The sequence below is a fragment of the Uloborus diversus genome, chromosome 10 (assembly GCF_026930045.1).
Source record: "Uloborus diversus isolate 005 chromosome 10, Udiv.v.3.1, whole genome shotgun sequence".
NCBI lineage: Eukaryota > Metazoa > Arthropoda > Arachnida > Araneae > Uloboridae > Uloborus > Uloborus diversus.
In genome coordinates, this window is record NC_072740.1 from 14,236,401 (window position 1) to 14,259,885 (window position 23,485).

Below are 23,485 nucleotides of genomic sequence, written 5' to 3' on the forward strand. Positions count from 1 at the left end.
GTTATATTTGAACATTTCGTGAGACTCACAGGCCAATACCCTCCTCCCCTCCCTAACCAGAGATAGCTCGTTATAGAAATTGTAATACACAGAATCACTGATTAGTTTTATTACAGCATTTATAGAATTTAAAAACAAGTTTCGAATTTCACTTTTAATCTCATTCGCATTTACCAGATGTCCGAAAAGTGAACATGGGAAGCAAAACAATTTTCTCTAATAGCATCAGAATTAGAATTCGTTAATCACATTACATAACCAAAATTAACTGAAAAAATGATTTGAAATTAGATTATTTAAGTAGCTATCAAATACATGATGCATTAGAATTTTTTTAATTAATCATCAGTAGTTATTATTTGTGGAAAAAATACCATTCAGTGGATGTTATAAGGGTTGCCCAAATGAAAATTGGACAAGTGCAATAATGTCAGAATGAATGATTGAATTACAAAGCCACTGCATAAGTACATAAAGGGTGGTATGAGGTTTGCATCTCTGGTGGCGTTCAGCAGTGAAACCTGTTTGTAGTATAGGAAATTGTACAAAAGGAAAGTCATACTATTCACGATGCGCCCAGATCGGAAAAACGCGCGGTAGTAAGGTTTCTGGTTTCGGAAATCAGTCACAAACTCAACCTGAGAAAAGAAACAGTTCATCATCTGCAAATATTTGCGGTACAATAACCTAAACAAATACCCTAATAAGTGCCCTAAATAAATTCCTTTGGGAAGTTTTGGAGCAATCCCTGTATAGTCTGGGCTTGTCACCCTGTGACTTCCACATCTTTGTGCCATTTGAGAGAGCCTTACAAAGGAAAAGTTTCCATTTGGGCGATGAAGTGAAGGAAGCTGTGCAGAACTTCCTCAGGAATCAGCCCCAATCTTTCAACAGCAAAGGCATCGACCTGATTATTTTTATTCAACTTATCCACTTTTCATTTGGGCAACCCTTTTAGAAACATTTCGTATAGCCTTATTAATCCCATATCGACTGTATAAGAAATTTTCTTTAACATCTTTTTCTGTAGGGGTAGGATCAGAAGAAATGGGACTGCACTACATTCATGCCGAAATAAAATGAAAAATTATTTCCAGCTTCCCCAGTAGATGTAACAGGGTCATTCCATAGTGACAAACGTAACATTCAGAGACTTGGTTTCATTGCATAACATGAGTTTTAAGCGTTTAATAATCATTTACTTGTGGTTTCGCGGAATTTTGTGATAGAATAAAACTTCTGTGTAGTATTCATGCAATAAAACACAGTATAAATCTCATAAATTGGTTTTTAAAACTAAATTACTATAATGTGACGAACGTAACCTTTTGCAACCTTGAAATTCAGCTCTCAATTTCTCTAAAGTTTAGGTAGATATTATTGTAAAAACAATGCATTGCGTTATTTTCATTCCTTAACTTTATTTTTCATGCAGAATAATATTAATTTTTCTTATAATTTGACAGAAATGAATATTTCTTCAAAATATGACGTGTGACAAACGTAACAGTGAGGAACGCAATTCTAAAGTTACGTTTGTCACGGTGAAGACGCGTTTAGATTTTTAGATCGTTATGTGTCTAAATATTGATAAGTAAGCACTGATACTTTGTCTTAAAATTAACACTTCTTTCAACAAATTTTCAACATGGATTAAATAAATCCTTTATTGTGGTCTTTGTGCAAAATTTATTTTTTTCTCCTCTGTTTTGAAGTGAACTTTTTACAGGAGAGCTTTGAATTTCTGATCCTTAACCTTTTTGCGAGACCGAAGTGACATAGTTGTTTTTTTATTCTTGCCAGAAATAATGAAAAATAATAGTATTTGTAAATTTAATTTTGTCAATAAAATTAACAATTTTAATTTCAAGGCTTAAGTAAGCATATATTGGTGGATTTTGGTCACTTTAAACGTTTCAAATAATGCAAGTTTTTGAGGATTTCATTGATTTGAGTCAAGTCATTAGTTTAAGAGCGTAACCCAAATTGCTAAGGTTCAGCCTTGAATTTAATTTGTTCACTTTTATTACCAAAATTAACTTCATTGTTAGTATTATTTTTTATTGCTTTTGGCAACAATTAAAGAGCGGATTTGGAGAAATTTTTAGTTTTCTCACTGCTTATAATCTTCATTAAAATATACAATCATGTTTTGACTATGCCTATATCAGATGCAGAAAGAACAAGAGTTGGCTTGAGTGAAAACGTAAGGGTGAAATGGCAGTTTAGAATGTAAAAAAGAAGAAAATGTAAAAGTTTTACTTCTATCGTGGGTCTGTACAACATTTTTATTTTTAAATCCACTCACAAGCGGAACTTCTTTTTCCAGAAGACTATTAAAAAATGTAATCTTATTTATGAAAGCAAAATCAATTGTAAGGAATGTTTTTTCAAGAAGGCTTCCTCCAGGAAAGTTTTTGATTTTCATTTCTGCTACAAAAATTCTAATATTATTATTATTTAGCAAGATAAACACGTAAAAGACTATTTTTTTCCTGGGACTACTTAGAAGAGCATGCTTTTTGAATCTTTCCGTAAACATAGCATGTTGAGAAAGGCATAGTTGCATTGGTTTACAATTCTGTACAAAGTTAGCTTACTAGCTTCTCTGGAATTGATTCTCATTTCCTGACTTCTCATTTATGATTCCTCAGTCTTCTTGATTTTTTTTCCCCTTTGCCGTAATATTTGCATAAGCACTGCTGCTTTTGTCCTGTCATTTTCTTTTTGTTCACCTGCCACTAGCTCTGCTTTTATTTATTTATTTTTTAGCTGCCGTTTTTACCATTCAATACAACCCAAGAAAACTCCACAAATATATGTTAAAAATCGTGTTAATTGTTGCAAAAATTACAAAATATTATGCAGTGACATTAAAAAATTAAATTATTTCAAAATATATGTTTCATTTATTTTGTATTGAACTAAACGTTTAAAAGATGCAGTTTGTTTCAAGCGATTTTGTTCGTCACAATCAATTTGTTACGTTCGTCACGCTGATAACTAATTTTTTAAATAGTTTAATAAAAATTAAACATTTTAAATGCGTTCAAGGTAGCTCTTGGAAGGAGGATAAAGCAAAATATTTCTATTTATAGTCCTAAAAAAAGTGTGGAAGAGAAAATACGTAACCGGCCGTTTAACACAGAATTCAAACTAGGCTCAACGAGAAAAAATAAAAATTCAATGAAAGAAAATGAAGAAACTGAAATCTCAAAATATAATCAATAATGGAAAAAAAATCGTTTACATAAAATGTATGCTTAAAATTTACAGGTCGTTTCTTGAATACTTTATAGCTAAAATTTACATGTTGTTCTTGAAGATCTTCAAGCAGTAATTATTCTATGCAGGGCATCCATCTTGAAAAATGTTTTACTAGATTCGAAAATTATGATTGTTATCTTTAAAGTGATATATAACACATTAATATTGATTGAAAGGGTCCTGGGTTTGATCCCCACTGGTTGAAGATCCACCCTCTTCATTAATGGTGACTGGGAGACATTAAATATGCTCATGGTCACAAAGTCCTCCAAGTGAAACGATACCTCTGGGGGTGCTGGACCAGGGAATGCTCGGTTTCTGGTCTGGATTAAAAAATCAGAGCTGTCTTCCGGGTCCTATCTAACTGGTTAAGCCACAAATAGTGGCAGGTACGGGACTCTGAAGTGAAAAGTGAAATTATACTGTTTAATGCTCATTGAAACAATTAATCCGTCTCTCAGAACGGAAAAATTATTGACTTGTTGTGACTAAATATGCTATTCAAAAGCGCTATCACTGAAAACAAGTGACTTTAATTAATGCATACATTAGCCTTTTCCTTCTTAATGTGGAGCTGTGAATACTTTTGCGGTATGTCTATATTACATGAGGTTGAGCATACAAGGAGCAAGAATTTGCTTATCCCCATTTTGGTTCTTGCGCTGAATATCTTGTATTATAATTTCTGCAATCATAGTGTTTTTGTGATTTTTCATTCGTTGTAATTCCACTGCTTCATGTTATCATACATAAAAAAAAGTACGGTAAGCACATTTGCATATTAGAAGTGCATAATATTTATGTATTGTAGACAATGTTTTAGGTTAATTTTTTAGTTCCAAAAACTAACAAGTTGCCCATTATTACTTGATCCCCCCCCCCCCTCTCTTATCTCTTTTACTATTTGCATTAAATTAAAAAGAAAAAAAACTTTTGAGAGATTATGTATTTGTTTTGGATCTTAAATTCAATGCTTTTTGTAATTGTTCTGTATTTTAGAGTTTTCGATTTTACCGGAAATGATTTAAGTTTCAGATTTTAAGGCTTTAAGGGGAATAATGTCTACTTCAATTTTGAAATCTATTCAGTACTCTGTTGTCATGTTTTGACAGACATAACACTTTGAATAGTTATTTATCAATTTGATAGATATTTAGATCAGTGTTAGCGTGTTGATATTTAAAATATTTTCCTTTTCCAAAAACGCATTAACATATCAAAGGCAGGGTTCGTCAAACCGGGCCCAGCCTGAAAAAACCCGCCCGTTTTTTTTCGGGCTGGCATATTTGAAAAATACCCACTATCTCAGTAAAGTGGGTTTTTCACTATTTTCTATATTTTCTTCAGAAACAATTTAAATATTGATCAATATGAAGTCCAGAAATAGATATCTTGCTTTCAGGACAGTATATCAAAAAAAAAAAGTAAGCTGCAAGCAATAATTATTTTGATCATATTCCAAGATTTTTTTAAATTGTCGGGGTAAAATTTTTTGATTAACTGAAACTGGCAATCTCTTTTTTAACGGCAGATCAATGCACGGTTTCCAAGAGAAAAGTCAGATTCCAAAAGTCACATTTCAACTGTCCCTCCTTTACAACTGCCCATACTCGAAATAACTTTGAGATGTGCAGTAAAAACATACACTGTGTTCCGAAATTGAAAATTTACAGATTGTTTTTCTTTTAATAAATTAAATGCCAAACGTATTTTTTTCATATTACATTTGTCTACAAAACCTGACCCCAGGAGTTAACTATATTTTGCTTTAATGCCAGTGCATAAAGGCGCTCAAAAGACATTTGCACGACAGCGCCAATCAGGCTCGGCGCGGCCTTGACACCACGTAGAAATAAATTTCTCGCTATGCTACTTGTAATTTTTTTTTTTTATTATTGCAAAAGCACTTGACTTTGCATCATGGGCCTTAATGTATCGCAGATACATGAGATTGGAGCTAAAAATTCAATTGAAGAAACTATGATAACAAATTTTAAAATGTATAAAACAGTAAAATTATCAACAACATACAATAAAGAAATGTTCAATGATTCACATCAGAAAAATTACATATAAATACATGTTACTCACATCTGTAGCATACTCTAAGCTACACGTGCCCCCCGGGTATTGCAAAATAAGTAACAAAGATGCAAGATTGGAGCTCAGGGTTCGTACGCCCTTGAAAAACCTTGAAAAGTGCTTGAAAAAAGAAAGTTCATTTTCAAGTGCTTGAAAACCTTGAAAAAGTTTTAAAACCTTGAAAAAGTTTCTTAGTGCTTAAATTCTCTCAAAAATCAACGAATTGTGCTTAGAAGTTTTAAAAAAGTATTTCACCAATGCAATTTTCTGAACATGTGTTCAGTATGCAACATCGCGAAAAATTGCTTTCGTGTTTGGGATTTCAATCCTTTTGCATCTTGTAAATATTTTGATCTTTTTTACAACCGAAAGATATTTTGACATATGGTACCTTAGATTAGTTTATTTTTTGTTTAATTTCATTAATTAACAAAGAAATTAATTTCGAAACCATGACAACATTGAACTTACTCGGGTTTCGCGGAAAATTGCTCTTGTGTTTGAAATTTCAATCTTTTTGCATCCTGCAAATATTTAAATATTTTGGCTAATCAAATGTTAGTTTCGCATATGCTACCTTAGATTAGTATATTTTTTGTTTAATTTTAATGAAAAACAAATAAATTTATTTCATGGGAAACATGCCACGTCGAACGAACTCAGACTTTGCGAAAAATTGCTTCTCGTGTTTGAAATTTCAATCTTTTTGCATCTTGCAAATATTTAAATATATTCACTAATCGGATGTTATTTTCATATTTGCTACCGTAGATTAGCATATTTTATGTTTAATTTCAGTAAAATATAAGTTTATTTTATGGGAAACATGACAACATTAAACTTAATTCGCGAAAATTTGCTTCCCTTGTTTGAGATTTCAATCCTTTTGCATTTTGTAAATATTTTTATATTTTTGGCAATTAGTAGTTATTTTGACACTGCTACATCAGATTAGCTTATTTTATTTTTTTATTTTAATAACTAAAGAGTTAAAGAATTTATTACCTTGGTCTTGTTTAATTATTTGCTTATTTATTTTTGCAATTTTGAATGATTATCTTTACCTAATTTTTGGTCATAACAGATTTTTTTTTTTTTAAATTTAAATTTCAGCAGTTGAGCACCTAACAAATTAACTTAAAGTTTGTATTTTAAATATAAAGTTGATTTATATAATTTTATTTATAAGTACATCATTTTTTTATGTCTGCTAAAATAAATAAGGTGTATAACAGGGGTGGTTGTGTTATGATTATTCACTTGAAATCCAGTAGTGTTCGTTTTTATGCTTTTACCTCCTTATATCTCCAATTTTCCCCTTTTCCTTAAATGTTCAAAATTACTACTTTACTGCGGGTACTTGGAGCTTACTGAAAGAGGCTTTAATCAGCAAAGGGGTAGATAGCTTAAGGAGGGTCTTTCATCTTCATTTGGATCTAATGAATTGACCAGTACCAGCCTAGCTAGGCCCAGTGCCTGTTGCTGGTTATCAACAGGCACTGGGCATGGTATTTCTATGCAGAATATTTTGACTTAATAAACTATTTTATGAATTGTATGCATAGCAAAAGTTATTGTTGTACATATGTATATTCAAGTAATAGGGGTCTTAGTTTTAAAAATTATTTCCCCCCCCCCCCCCCGCCCCATTTTGCTCTTTGAAACTTTCAGGTAATTTTTTACCACAAATCACAGTTACACCTGAATATTATTGCCTTTCTAAATTTAAATTCTAATTTCAACAATAACCCATTTTTTCCCAAAATAAAACTACTTTTGTCATAATACATGTCAACTTCTTTTAAATCTTTTCGATTCCGAAATATGGCTCTATAAATCTGAACTTGCACATTTATTGTCTATTGCAAGTTAATCAATGAAAGCTGAATAGGCTCAAGTTTGCATTCAGAGTATTTATCACTGCTTAAGCTGCTTTTGTATATTTTGAGGTGTAGAGACTGGACTGTGGACTTTCATAAACTTTTCTTACTTCCTAATTTTTAAATTTACTCGAGGACAGTTGAAATGCCTTATTGGCTGAACAGCTAATAAATACATACGAATAATTGATTTGCATACTTATAAATGATTTGCAAACCTAATATTTTTAGAACTTAATAGTGCAAACTGAAATAACTTTCTGGGTAGTGTTTTTGTCCTAACCACCCTTATATTGTAATAAACCACTGTATGGTACTGGAAATAAATGTTGAATCCGGGGGGGGGGGAGGAGTGACTTCAAAAACTCCTCTCTGGCAATGCCATTGAACTTGGGTATTTTAGTTTCTTCCCATTAAAGTTAAAAGCACTTATGAAAGGGTTTTTTTTTTTAAGTATTAATTTGCTGATTCTAGAAAATATACAAACCTCTGACTGCTGCAACCTTTGAAAAACCTCAAAATTAAACCTCTTGGTATCTGCTTCTCTTTATGACCGAACTTTTCAAACATTTTCAGAAAGATCAACGCAGTAGATCTTTCATCAAAGCGTCTCTTGTTGTAGAAAAAAACAGTTTTGTTTTCCTATACTTTTTTGTATTATTGTCTTATTTCTATGTGTTTGTAGTAAATGAAATCTGCATACAATATTTTAGTACAAATTTATGATATTGCCTTGAAAACAAAATTTTTTACCTTGAAAAGTACTTGAAAAGTGCTTGAATTTTTTTCTGCCTAAAGGGTATGAACCCTGGAGCTACGTTATCTCAAGAGGAAGTTTTATATATTTTGCATTGGAATCCTGGTGGTTTTTCAAATGCAACAGGCATGTAGCTAAAATTTTGTTGGGGGGGGGGGGGGGTCCAAGGCTGGGCAAACATTAAAAATGGAGCCATGCTAAATCAGAAGCATTAACTGTTCTATATATAAATTAGGACTTTTCCAATTAATAAGCATGATAATATGCTTAAAATGAATTAGTTAATCCAAATTTCAAGCCATTATGCTTTTAAACATTATGCTCTGATGCTTCAAAATTGTTTTACTCCCATAACTGTAGGCCTGAAGGAAGCATTTCAGACCTCGGAAATATTCAGCAGAGTAGCAGATGAAAATAAAACACATGATGATCAAAGTCCGAAGAAAAAATATCCTTTTATTTTTTAGCATATTGGATGAGCTAATACTTAGACAATGTATTTAACTTACATTGAATCCAGTTCAACAGGAACATTGATAATAAAATTGTTATTCTAACAACATACAACATCTCATCAAAATGGCACACTACTTATTTCAAATCAACATGACAACATCACACACAAAAAACTTTGAGGTAGAGAGAGAGCCCTCAAACCTGCAACATAATATAGCCATGAACACAAATGGTGGAATAACCAACATTTGAAATTTTAATCGCTTATGCAAAATAACAGGAACTGTTGCCACACACGAAAACTTTAGAAAACATCTTGCGATTATCACATGCAAGAACTAACCAAAACCCAATCCAGTTCAGATGAGTGAATTGCCCAAATGACGTCACTACCGATTCAACATTGTTTGTTTGTTTACATCAGAGCAATTTGTCCGAACCCGATTAACATATTTTAGAAGAAATAACAGTTGGTTTTCTTTTTCTTTTTTTTATTTCATTTATCTGAAAGTAAACTTGAGTAAAATGTTAACAATAACTAAAAAACTTGCCACAAAAGTAAATTGGATATACTCAATAGCTAAAAATTATACTTGAAAAGTATAGATGGTAATTTAGTAAAGTATTAAAACTTTGCAGTACATTTTCTTTCAAAAAAAAAGAAAAAACGCTCATATTTATTTTAACTACATTATCAACTGTCAAACTCTATGAATGCTCCTTAGTTCCCCACCCCTAACAGTTTCAAATTGGAATTTGGACAAAATTTCATGCTTCTGTGGACGAAAATATTGCCAAGGTTAATTAAAGAGAAGGATGAGAAATGCAATGATACTTCTAATCTTCATCTGTTTTTATAGTATTATCATTTGAAAGCTTAGGAAAACATTGTTAAAGCTGTTCAAAAAATTAAAATACATAGAAAAGTGTCACTAATAAGTATTTTCTTGCGATGTATTGCTGAAATAGACATCTAAGGATCAGTTATGGTACTTATGATGGATTAAGTAAAACACTGAATTTTTCAATGTTAACGTTTTTGGTTCTGTGTTATTGATGTCGGTATTCTCTTTGCTTTTGTCCTCCTTTGACACTCCTAAAAGCTCTTCTTCCAGTGATTTCTGAACTGTGCGAGTTTAATAACTTTACTTCTGGAAAGAGCTCTGAAACCAATCGCATAAAACATCTCCAATGACCCAAGCTTGATTATTAGCATGCCAAAATACAATTTATTATGTGTAACCTGAAATTTTTGGAAGAGGGGAAAAATTTTATCTGTTTGCATTCCTGCGTCCACGTAAAATATAATAAAGGTGTCAAATAAATCTTAAACTGCATACAGTAGAACCTCTCAATAAGGGACACTAAGGGGACCAGACATTTTGTCCCTTTAATAGAGGGGTCCCTTATTTGGAGGTGGATGAATTGATGCATGCTGCGTACTGAGTAGTACAATATCACAATAAACATTAACTATTAGCACTTAACATTATATACTGAAAATGTTTCATATATGCTAAATAAAATGCACAATCAATTCAAATTTCTAAGTTTATATTATTTTATCAATAAAAATTTTATCAAAAATTTTGTAATGACAAAGTTTTGTAGCATACAGAAATAATTTTGAAGTAATTCATTACATATATTTGCTTTACGTCATATAATTTACAATGTAACACTATGTGAATTACGATTAATGTTCAAATTTTAAGTTTTATATACAAAGCTAATTAGTTGCTGTGCACTCTGTATTGGCTTTGAATCTACTTCAGTAAGTTGTTGAGAGGACAAATCATGCGTGTTAATTTCAGCAAGTTTTTGATACAATACATTACTAATTTCCTTCACATATGTGTATGTCAAACTTACCTCATAATTTTTAGAGGAATAGTGCCACTTTAATTCCAGTAAATTCATTATTTCTTACGTGTTTATACATTTTTTGCATTTTTTGGGCTTTGTGACTGTCCCTTAAACAGAGTGTCCCTTAATTAGAGGTAAATACATAGAGGTCCCTATTCAAAGGGACTGGGACCAAAAAAATGTCCCTTAAATAGAGGTGTCCCTTATTCGGAGGTGTCCCTTAATGGAGGTTCTACTGTAAAATCAAAACCGCGTAAAATAAACCTGCATGAAAAGAGGGTCTACTGTACTTCAAGAAAATTATTTTTAAAAAACATGATTTATTGCACCTTCTATGTTATTTTCAACAGTTTTCATTGAAATAAACATCCAGTTCGGTTTTTGGAAACTTCCACGATTAATAGTCTCGGCTACTTTGATGTTGCAAATGACCAAACACATTGGGACTATGGGAAAAATTAAAATAATAAATAGAATTTTGAATTTGTTCTATAAAAGTAATCACAGACAATTAAAAATCCTTTAAAAACTGCAATTTATATTAAATTTTTGCACATTGTAGCCTCTAAAGCAAAGAGAATTAGATAATATTTTGAAAATAAAATGTTGTATATTTCAAGAAAGTAATTATTAACTATCCAAAAGGAAAATATGGCATATTTTGAGTTATTTTCAATAGTTTGCATTACAATTTGCAAAAAACATCCTATTCAATTTTTTTTAAACCTAGGCACAAAGAGTCTTGTGTGCTTTCATCTTGTGAATGACCAAATATGGCGACTGTGCCAAAAATTTAGATGTGAATTTTTGAATTATTAGCATAAAAAAATTAAAAAGTAAAAAAATCTTATTTCAATGTTTTGTTTTGTAACTACTGCCACCCCGGTTGTAGAAAAAGTATGACTCTACAATTTGCATTGCAGTTTCTTGAGAAAATCTGCAGACAGTTTTACAGTTGGGAGAAAAAAACCTACAATTTTTAAAGGAAAAAAAAAAGGTCTTACATTTCAGCTAATGAAGATTTTGTTTGTTTGGGATATACACAAGTATCATGAACTTATATTAACATCTTATTATTAAGCATTTCTCAAAACCAATTTAGATTTTATAATTACTTTAATTTTGGTTTACCTCACAGATTTTTTTTTAATTTGTGTTGCAGACTCCTGAAGAAAAAAAATCTAGTACAGTCGACTCCTGCTACAATGCAATCCGACTTACGCGAAATGGCTATAATGCGATTTTTTCCCCGGTAAAGAATTTTAGACCTAATACGAATTCTCCGCCCACAACACGAAAATGTTCTGAAGGGAATCGCGGTGTGTAAGTATCGGCTTAGTTATTGGATACTAAAAAAAAAAATTTCGTGAATGGACCTTCATCCCTTTGGCATCACTGAGAGTGGAAGTTCCCACACCACATACTAGTCTAAACATCGCTTATACAAATAACTACTCATTTTCCATTTATTTTTTTTATTCTGTATGGAGAAGTTGATGAAATATAATGGCACCTAAGAGCGCTGTTTCATTTAAAGTTTGAAGATAGAATGAAAGAGAGAAAGTTTCTGACAATTAAAAAAAAGCTAAAGATTATGTGCTTGAACAATTATAAAATGCGTCGAAGGTAGCATGACAATTGGGCATGAGTGAATTTTCCGTATCTGCAATTAAAAAGCAAGAAAAGGAAATCCGTAAAAGTTCACTGAGTAGTTTCTAAGCAAAATACAAAAAATATGAAAATGGAAGCTGCTCTTGTATCGTGAATTTAAGAAACCAGGAAGAATGGAAACGTTATGAAAGAACTGGTGAAGCAACTGTATTGTGTATTAAAAATTATATAAGAATAACGGTTTGATCACGCAGTATAAATCATCACCATATGCGCCTTTTTAAGTTAAATATCATTACTGGATCTATTGTACAGTTTATAGTACAACTATAGTGCATTTGTTTTTCTTACTACATAATGTACGTACCGTAGTGGTTTATTTTACGTCTTTCTTTCCCGTTGATCATTGATTTTGTGCATTGTAGCAGTTTTTTTATGTTGAATAAAATGGTTTTTTGTTTTAAATATAAATAAAAATTCAGTTATGTGGAGAAACTGATGTATAGTTAAGAAATGGTTTTCAACAGTTTGAGGTGGTGTTTACAAGTATCTTTAATTATATGGGTATGTTTATAAAAGTTTTTACACATACCTTTTTCCACAACGCGAATTTTCGACTTACGCAAGGGGTCTTGGAACGCATCCCTCGTGTAAGTTACGACTTGACTGTATAGGGCTGCCACCAGGGCTGTGGAGTCGGAGTCGCAGTCGAAGAGTCGGAGTCGGACTAATTTTGGGGGTAAAGGAGTCGGAGTCGTTAGAAAACATGTCGACTCCGACTCCGGGCTTCTTTTTGTCTTTCATTTTTACTGACTCTCATTGCATTTTTTAAAAACTGACTACTAGCAATTGGTTCGATTACATGTATAAAAAGTTACTAATGAAAAAAATAACTGCTACAATGGCAATCAGCTAGCTTGAGTGCTTATCGAACTTTCTGTAGCCGTCCCCTAGTTTGCTTGCTTTTTAACTTAAATAATATATAGCAACTGTCAGCAAACAGTTTTATCGCCTAACATTTTCAAGTAATCAATTTCAAATAAAAATAAAAATATAGTGTTTTGTTCGATCTCAGTTATAAAATAGTAAAAGGGACGTAACAATTTAGTAAGTCGGGGCCCGTACCTCAGGTGGAAACTTTTGAGAGTGATCGATAAATTCAAATAAGTTCTTGCGCGAAAACACGAATACAAAAGATCCGATGAAATAATCTAATGTTTTGGAGCAAAATAAGTATAAATGATTTCTTGATTACAATACTAAATAATTGCAGTTAATCTTAAAATCTTCACATTAAGGTTAATTCTAAAGCAGCCAATAAAATTGAAATTAAAAATTTAGCGAAGAAGAAATATAGGTATAGTAAAAACTATTCGTATAAATCTGTATACCGCCGCATTTTGTGTAAAATTTGCACCTGACGTATATGTGCCCTATTTTCGTTGAAATTTTATTGATGAAATATAATTTAAAATATAATCAGGAGAATTTTCAGAATTAAAGTATTTATACCTTTTATAAACTCTGAAATTAACTTTAGGTGTCACCTACCACATGGGTGTCACCCGGGGCAAACCACACCCTCTCAAGAACTTGGACTTAGAAAAAAAAAGCTTTTTTCCTCTCAAATTACAGCTTTCAAAAATTGAAAACACACGATTTGATCAATATCTATTTGTAAATATTAAAGGGGGCAAGGTAATCCTTTTCAATTTTTTTAAAGGAATTTTAAGTCATTTCATTTTTAAACTCGTAACTGTTGGAAAATTTGATTTTTAAATTGAATTTCTAACGTTGTATGCATCTTGGGTTTACAGAAAAAATGCGAAATTTTCATAAAAAGGAATTAATATTTTAATCTCTGTTTAAAGGTTTCCCCCCTTCTCCTGAAGGGAGAGAGGGAATTGAAAAATACAACTAAAAAAATCCGGAGTCGGAGTTGGAGTCGGAGTCGGGCGTTTCAAAATCCAGGAGTCTGAGTCGGAGTCAGCCATTTTCCTTCCGACTCCGCAGCCCTGGCTGCCACCTCCTAAACTTTGGCTTTTAAACTGGCTTTGTACTTGCATCTGTTATTTGATGTTATTGTATTCTGTTCAATGTACATTTTATATAACTCAATAGCTTTTTTCTTCTTCTCTTCTTAGATGTATAAAGGCCATAAAGAGTGATAATGCAACAGATTGTTTTCAACTTTCATCACTTCAACATCATTTTCTTACAATGGGACACATTTTTTTAAATAATGCTCATTATGTTTAAGAACTATCAATGTTTTCTATGATGCATTATAATATGCATTTTGATTTTTGTTTGCAAAGAGACATTGCCATTATTTGGGATTCTATCATAAGCAAGGGTTATTTTCCCTAAAATCTGCATGAGTCATATTCACAATTTAAGGCTTGATTTAGAAATTACTGTTACTAAAATTGTGCCCATATTGTTAATATTCAGTAGATTTGCATCTGCTGTTTAGTGTTCTTATATCCAGTTTAGTTTACATTACAAGGTTGCCAATTGATTCTGAATGTACACAGTAACTTTTTGCAAATGAGGAAAATTCGCAGTCATCAGTATCCCTTATAAGAAAGTTTTATAATGTTCCAAATTTGGTGTATAATTTTCTTTATTCCATTGAAAATATTTTAATAATCTAATGAAGATGCAAATTCAACAATTCTTGTCATTTTTGTGTTCTGTAATTTCATCAGTTAAACTAGGAATAAGTTATTTAAAAATAGTAATAACAATAATATAAATTGTGCAGCCATTTTATTTTTCTAGCTGTTTTGTAATTATAATAGGGACATTCTAGAACAATAAATATGGTCGATAATAGTACTTCTAAAAAAAACTAATAAAGCTATAGTTCTTCAAACAATTCCTGATGCTCCTTGAAAAACCTCAAACCCTTCAAATTTCAAGTCATTGCCCTAAAGGTACTGAAGAGAGTTTGGCAACATTTCTTTTTGTTACATAACTTTCTATTAGTTTTCCTTCAGTTACAAGATGTATTGTCAATAATGAATGAAAATAAAAATGCACCCAATTGTTTCATCATTCATCACAACTGCATAATTTTCTTGTGATGGGACTCGACTCTCTTACTCATGCTTATTTTTTTTGTGACTCATGCTTGTGGTTATTTATTGGGTGGTTTAAATGAAGCACAAATTGTCAAGAAAATGCTACAAGTGGCTACCTCAAGGTGGCAAAGAGTGCTTGACACATAAGAAAGTCCTGAGTAAACTTTCTCATGTGTTCAGCACTGTCTAATACTCATGAAGGGGCTCCATTATTGCCTCGAAAAAGCTATCTGCAGCATTTTGTGACTATTTGGCTTATTTATGTTACTTTTTATTTTAAACATATTTTAGCACAAAGCATTTCTGATCACTTTTTATTTACGTACAGGATACTTTATCATGTGTTAATAATACTGTAGTTCTAACAGTAATGGCAAATGTTTGCAGTTTTTACAAAAAAAAATAACGATTTTATCAAGGAGTTGCTTCCTAACTCAATTTGTAAACAATTGTCACAAAACTTTCACCCACCTTTTAAATTTTTTGTATATTTGCATCTGGTTTTAATGTTAATATATCCTGATTAGTATATTTTTTATCGCTCAGCAACTTATCATTTTTAACTTATGTTCCTAGATGTTTGGACTTAGTACGTGATAATACATCTAATTATTTTTACTTACAAGCATCATTTTCTTTGTGGATCTTTATTTTGATTGCTATTTTCAAGCCATAATTTCAAATCTTAAGCAATTCTAACAGAATTAATGTACTTATCTGCTTTGATGTTCATAAGCAGTTAAGTACATTAATTCTGGAATTTGTAACTTAGAAGCTAGTTAAATAAATAGTTACCGTAAAAGCTCGACTGTCTGGCAAGTGAAAATGCTAAATTATTTCTTTGCGAATGTTCCTTATACACTACTGGCCATTCAAATTGCTACATCAAGAAGACAACGTGCGACACACTTGAAATTTACACGACAGGAAAAGATGCTGTGATATGCAAATGATTAGATTTTGAAGGTACACTGAGAAAAATGAAGTTTTCAAAAATGAGTACATTCATGCTTTCAAATTTTCTTGAAACCTTTTGTTTCAAATATGAGTACCCATGTTTTCAAATAGTGTGCTTAATTATTTTATACTCAAAAATGATTACATAATACTCAGTTTGAAATAATTACATACTCAAAAAAGAGCACAAATACCTCAAAAATGAGCACACATGTTGATTTGAGAATTTGATGAATATTTGAATGTTTCAAATTGGAATACCCTGTAGTCGGAGCCATTTTGACTCACAATAGATTCAAATTTGAGTAATTTTTCGTCATTTTTGAAATTGTTGTTTTTAGAGTGTATTCATGTAAAATAGACCGTGGTAGTGCAACCTATAATGTGTTTAATTTAAAAAATTTAGTAGCAAGTTTTTCACACACTAACTGTTTTAGAGTGTTGTTTATGTGAGGAAAAGTTGCTGCAATACCTTGTAAATGAAAGAAAAATGCTTACCAGTTTGTTCTTGACTTTGGCGTCGGTTGATATCTTATAACTGTCTGCCAAGTATGGAATCACCGGGTTCAGAAGGGTCATAGGAAATTCCATGCTGTACTTGAGAGGTCCTCTATTACTGATTACGGAGATGACGTACAAAAGAGTGCCCTGGAAACCTTAATGGATCTTTCAGCCAGGTCGCGAGCCCTGAGTTAAAAAATGGGATTATTTATAAGAAAGCAAGAGTCAGCAAGAACATTTGCAGCAGCATGGTATGTCAGCTTGACAGCTATGGCTTCGACTAGTTTTGACGCTGCATCACAGATACAATCACGTTGAACAATGTGCTCAATGACAAACTGGGACGCTGTAATAACATGACTTGTTTTCAGATGAATCCAGGCTCTGTTTATGGCATCACAATAGTTTGCTCCCATGTTTGGCCAGAAAGTTGAGTTTCAAAGGTAGCGATAGTCATCAAACTGACATAACGTGCTGCTCATGGGCACCCATATGCAAAATTTTAATGGGGTCTCGGATATTTTCCCTATAGTTAAGCAAGATAGTTTCCCCATGGAAAACCAATTTCAAAACCAAAGCCCCAGTCAACCACAATTTCAACCTCCATCAAAGTCAAAAATGTACTGTTAAACATTGTCCTTCATGTAAGAAGGTATTGCAACAACTTTTCCTCCTGTAAACAATGCTCAAATCTATTGCAGGTGGTGCTAACAGCCACTTTTTTTTTAACATGAATACTTTAAAAATCTACTCATTCGCATATCACAAGCATCGTCTTCCTGCCATGCAAAATTTTAGTGGCCTGTAGTGTAATTTAGTGCCTAAAAATTTTAACTCATTTTAAAATATTATGCATAATAAAGCTGTCAGAAATTGAACAAAAAATTTTTAATGTTATTGTTCCAAAATAGATCCAACAAAACTCAAAAATAATATGAAGGAAGAGGGTGGAAATTGACGGCTGAAATTCCAGTCACTTGTGCTTTCTGGTTATTTGGATAGATGAGCTTTTACTGTATTATATTTCTTGAGGTGCTTCAATTGTTTTTCTTCTGGAAACATTTTTGTAACCATTGCTTTATACCTTTCTACATTGCTCTTTTAGTATAATTTCTGAATTGAAAATTGCTAGATTTTTTAAAAGCTTATAAATTAAATGATTTTGATTTCATTTGTATAAATCTATCATACTGCTACATTCCTTTTTGTTTTACGTTAAATTCTGATGTGTTGAGGGGTTCTCATTTCTCTATACAATTGGAGCAAAGCATTTTTATCTGTTGCTGTTTGTTTTTTCAACTTTTGCTGCGTGTTTGTGATGTATGTCTTTTTGCTGCACTGGGATGGATACAAAAAAGAGGTATTTTAAGCCCCCCCCCCTAGCTGTATTTCCTTTTATATAAATTTTAGAGCTTATCAACATGAATAATCCCTCTCTCCAGGAAGAAGCAGAGGGAAGAAATAATCACATTTAAAGTTCCATTCAAGATCATTTGTAAATAAATATGCTGTTGTAGATCCTAGCACAGTTATTTTATGTATTAATTTTTTCCCCCGTTCAGTACTCTGATATTTTTCATCCAAATCTAAAAACTGAAAAGCATGCTAAAATGTTATATACTCTTTAAGTGATCTAAAAGACAATAATTTTAGGTCCCCTTTTTATTTTTAATTTCAAAATATAAATAATTTCTTGTATTTTCATAGCTTTATAGAAAAAGCTTAAATAATCACTGAAGTTCATTTCAACAAATGAATCTTTTTATGTATACCATTTATTATACACTGACAGACAATTGCTAATGCCAGATCTCAAAGGGCAATTTCTTTTATCTCATTCAGGTCTTTTTAAAAATCTTGCATCAGTCTATTCCAACCATTTTTTATTTCCAGATATAAAAGATTCATTTGTATTTTTAATTAAGAGTATTTACATTTAAGCTGGATTTTAATAATTATGCACAAAAAGGTCTGAAATATACTAAACTGTACTGAATGTGACCTCTTTTTATTGGAAAGTAGATTTCTGTACTTAAAATTACCGTATGGAATTTGCATAGTTAACTCCATACTTATTTTTACTAAGGAGAAATGGGAAATTTTCTCCCTACAAATTTTTTATTCATTTTAAAACTTTATGATATCTGACTTGCAATGATTGGTTATATTCCTAGTTTAAATAGTAACTTCTTTTTAAAACTGCATTAAATTTTAGAGAGTCAAATGTGGAATTGTCTCATTGTTTTTTAGTTTTGGAAATTTATTTTAAAATACACAACATCTAACTTTTATTAAATTTTGTATTTTTTATATTTGGTGAAACCCCTCTTTTGTCTTTCTTTTTAGTGATTCAGCAATTTAATTTTTGGTTTAATTGCTATACTGATTGTTGCATGGCTTCAAAAGTACTATTAAGAACTGCTATGTCTACTCTGAGTTTCAGCTAATTTAGACTTCCTAAATTTTGCCTTTTGCCCTTTTAAGTTTCAGTCATATTTCTTGAAATAATATCTTAAAGTAATCATAAAGTGGATCAAAATCACTTGTACCTCACTGAAATGTTTTGTTCAGTAACCGATGGGGGTGGGGGGGCCTGTTGTTTATATAGTTTTGATTAAAACCTGGATTTTGTACATCTCAAAAGTCACTCTTTTTGCTTTGATAAAGTTCCTTGTACCCCTGAAACATGTGTGTGCAATTTTTTTAGATATAAGTTAATTTTCTCATTTGAATTTTCAAACCCTGTTTAAATATAATTAAATTAGTTCTGTGTTGTAAAAATATTTTTCTGCCATCCATAACTGCTTTGCATTTTCATTTTAGTTGTGGGTACTATGTTAATAAATTTTTAATGTATTCTCCCAGTACCAGAGAAAGTTAGTCTGGTAATGTTTGTGTAAAATTTCTCTGCTGTATTTGTTGCTGTAAAAGTTACTTGTTAAATAAAGTTAAAAACATAATGTTTTGAATTGTGGAATTGGTTAAATGATAGTGTTATATCAAAGATCATGGCTTTTTGGCTTTTTACACCCTTTGAACCCCCCCCCCCCTCCCTACCCGAAAAGAGTCGAAATGTGCAAAGTTTTTTATAAACTTTCTCCAAAGGTGGGATGGGACAGAATGAGACTGAACATCCTCTGATTTCACAGGCTAATTTGCCAGGTGGAATGCTCTCCTCCCCTAAAATTCACGTAAAGCTGACGCCGAAGAATGCTCACAATGTAAGTGGCTGGCACCACTCAGTTCTTGTTTTTACACTTACACATATAGCTAGTCCGTACTTTTTTTCTTCATATAACACATGCCAACTACAACAAAAAACTGAAGCATGAAAAGTCGTGTGGCAGGGTACAAAGGAAAGACTCGGGCAATATGTTTTTTTATTATCTGTGAAGCTTTGGCAAAAGATTTTCAAGGTCAGTGCTACCCTTTGATTATTGTTGCTTTGCTTCGTGCCGGATTGGAAATTAAGAACTGGCGAAATTCATAGGTGCAAGAAGTTTTTGGAAAAGAAGGAGAGGCAAAATTTCGTCCGAGATGTTCCATTCACTCCTGGATTTGTATTGTTCTGAATTGCACTGACGTCTCAATCCTCAATCATATTTGCTTAGGTTTCCATGAAAATCGAAAAAGATGGATAATCGGATATTGTCCAGAAAATAAGTTAGAAATAAGAGGGGAAGGAAATGAATTCATTTCTGGCAATCAAAGTTTTGAAATATTGATTTTCGTTTTTGTTCAGACATCCTTGTTTTCTTTTTCCATTCTAAAAGCAATAATTTTGCATACATTTCAGTCATTTTTTCTGATTTTTTTTTTTTTAAATTCATGCTAAATGTCATAATAAAAAGAATGCAGATGAATCGAATGTGAAAATTATACTACTATGTATGAAACAAAAATCAGAAATAAATTATCCATACAGTAAAAATGTGTGCAATTGTAAAATTGAACAAAATCAGTAGTGTCACTGGGAGGAGGTCCGCCAATGTATTACCCGTCTGGGGGGCGGGGGTCACCCAAAATTATTTGCGAATTTATGAAAAATTAAGTACTTCAATTCTGATAAATTTCCCTAATATTTTAAACTTATTTAATCTATGGGGGGGGGGGGGTTGCATATGCGCCAAGAATCCTTCAAGAGGGGTGACATCGAAATGGATTTAAGAGCTTTTGAAAGATTATTTAAACTCAACCTATGTTTACATACTGCATAACTCTTAGTGTAAAGGATAACTATCAATAAAACTTACACCAGAGCAGTGACGCAGCCACGGGAGGGGTTTTGGGGTTAAAAACCCCTCCTAGAACACAAGCACATTCATTTCCTCCATTAATATCAAGGGAAAAAGCAGAGTATTTGAGATTTTCCAAACGGAATAGGTTTCAACAAAATATTTTACTGTTTTTAATAATCGGGAAGCCGTCAGAAATTACTTTCCAATTCTTAAATATGAAAGTTGTATTTCACGATAAGCACCCCACGTCCCCCTGGTATAAGATAGCTAAAATGGTGTCAATAAAGCTCTACAGGGTATCATGGTCCCTCAGCACTTCCATCTCTGCACAATTCCTTTTTAGGGACATCTAGTGAGAGGAAGCCTACCGCACACAATTTTCTGAGGCTCTTAACCAATTCTCATTGAAAGATCGAAACCGTTATTAGCTAGCATTTGACATTCAAAAATACATGAATGTATTTTAGGAGGAGCTTTTAAGTGATCTCGCGAAAAACATGCAAAAATGAATATAAGATTAAAGTAAAACTAATAATAAATATTTCTGTGCTTTTCCCACTTTCTTCGTTTCATAGTGACATCAATACGAGTTATTAATTGATTTAAGAAGTTACTTAGAATGAATAATTACTAATCTGTAGAAATTCTTTGATATTGAATAATTATGCAACAAGGGCACCCATATGCAAAATTTTAGGGGGGGGGGGGGGGCTCAAAAATTTTCCCCATGGTTTAGCAGAATATTTTCCCCATGGAAACTGATTTTAGTACAGATTAAAGATGTTTAAAATTTGACATTTTTTTATAACTTATTCATTATTGGCCTTCATATTAGTCATTAATGGCTTGGAAAAGAAATTTTTATACATTTTTGCAAAGAAAAAAGCACTAAAGGCAAGGAAGTTCTCATTTATAAGGGAGGGCTTGAGCCCCCCTACCCCCCTATGTGGGCACCCTTGATTACGCATTGTAAATGAATGGGAAAGAAAGCAACAATTTTTCATTTTGAAAACCCCTCCAGAAAAATGTTCTGGCTGCGCCACTGCACCAGAGTTCATACTACACTCCTGTTTGTGAAAATTGCAGCACCATGAAGGAAGCATCATAGTTGAATGAAATCTAATACGCAGTTGAGTGGTAATGGTACAAATAAATGATGACATTTTTAAACCAAACAAACAATAAAACGAGATAGAAATTAGTATTTTATGTAGCCACCACGCGCCGCAATAAGAGCTGCTACACGACTCAGCATGGAGTGAAACAAAATTTGAATATCTGCCTGCGGAAGAGTATTCCATATTGTTTGTACGCCCAACCAGTTCGCCTGTCAAAGCAACAGGAGCGAGACGCTACCCAACGAAATCCCTCACATGTTCAATCGGTGACACATGCGAGGAATATACAGACTAAGGAAGAAGCTGTACCTGCTGCGAAGCAAGGTAGGATTTGACAGTCCTGCCGACATGTGGACGAGCATTATCCTGCTGGAATACAGCCCCTGGCAATCCTTGCATTAAAGGAATAGTTTGGAGCTGTAAAACTTCGTTTATGTATCAGGTACTGTTCAAATTGCCCACAATTTGTTGCAATTGTGATCGTCCATGATATGCTATGGCACCCCACACCATAACTCTGGGTGTTCGTCCACTGTGGCTTTCGATAATGCACTCCGGAGTGTGCCATTCACCGGCATAGCGCCTGACACGAATTTGGCCATCATGGTGCCACAAATTGGAGCGGGATTCATCAGAAAAAAGGACCTGCTGCCAATCAGCATGCCAGCTCCTATGCACATTGGCCGTTTGTAGCAGCAGGCGGCGATGGTTTTGCGTGAGAGGAATTCTTGTGCGGGGGGCAGCCCACGCTGCAGCAGACGTCTCCAAATTGATGAAGCACACAATGAAACACCTGTAGCTGTTGACCACTGTGCTGCCAATTGTCTAGAAGAAACTGTGCGGTCCATCAGCACCATATGTACCAGGTGTCTGTCATCGCAAGCTGACATCACACATTTCAGGGTCCACTCCCGGATTTCCAAGCTGTCCGACCCTCGTCTGTCCACTGTTTCCAAACACGCGTGATTGTGCTGCTGTTATGCTGCACACGAGCAGCTACTGCACGATAAGACAGTCCAGCTTCACGAAGGCTGACGATTCTGCCCCGTTCAAACTCAAAAATTCGCTCAAATTTCGCTTTCTCTTGTCGAAGAGGCATAGTAAGGATTCAGTTAACCTTTACTCTAGCATATAACCACTGATAATCATACACGCCTCGCTTCCGCAGTCTATTTATATTCAGTTAGATCTGCCGTTCAGAGGGCGCTGCTCAGCATACGCATGCGCTACCGGTCTGCAATTCTAATCGTTTGCATAACATGCCCTTCTTTACATTTCCTGCAATTTTCAGCTCACTCGAGTTAGTCCTTCGTAGTGTTGGAATTTTCACAAACAGGAGTGTATTTGCAGGACAATACAATTGTTGGTTAATTTATTTTTTAGCTCTGAAAACTCCAAAATAGATTCAATCCATGAAAATCAGTAGCATCACTCGGGGGGGGGGGGGTTGTGCTGAGTGACAGATAAATAGATTTTAGAATCAATAAAAAAAATATAAAAACTTACTTAAATTGTATTGAATCTATCAAACGCAGTACCATCACTGCGGCAGAGGGTCTCAACTGAGGGGGAGGGGGACTGAGCCATTGCAACTTTTAGACAAGGTAGGGGCGATCGCACCTCCCTTGAGGTAGCCACCGACAATTTTTCCAAACTGAGTTTCTAA

At 33.0% G+C, this 23,485-nt stretch overlaps 1 protein-coding gene across 1 annotated transcript in view; it reads left to right on the forward strand.

Moving 5' to 3' along the window:
• LOC129231377 (uncharacterized abhydrolase domain-containing protein DDB_G0269086-like) overlaps window positions 1–14,168 on the forward strand; it is a 102,888-nt gene extending 88,720 nt beyond the window's left edge. The window contains exon 13 of the mRNA XM_054865673.1: window positions 14,064–14,168. Coding sequence (XP_054721648.1) covers window positions 14,064–14,087 — 24 coding nt within the window. The 3' untranslated portion in view covers window positions 14,088–14,168. The remainder of the gene's footprint in view (window positions 1–14,063) is intronic.
• The last annotated feature ends 9,317 nt before the right edge of the window (window positions 14,169–23,485 follow it).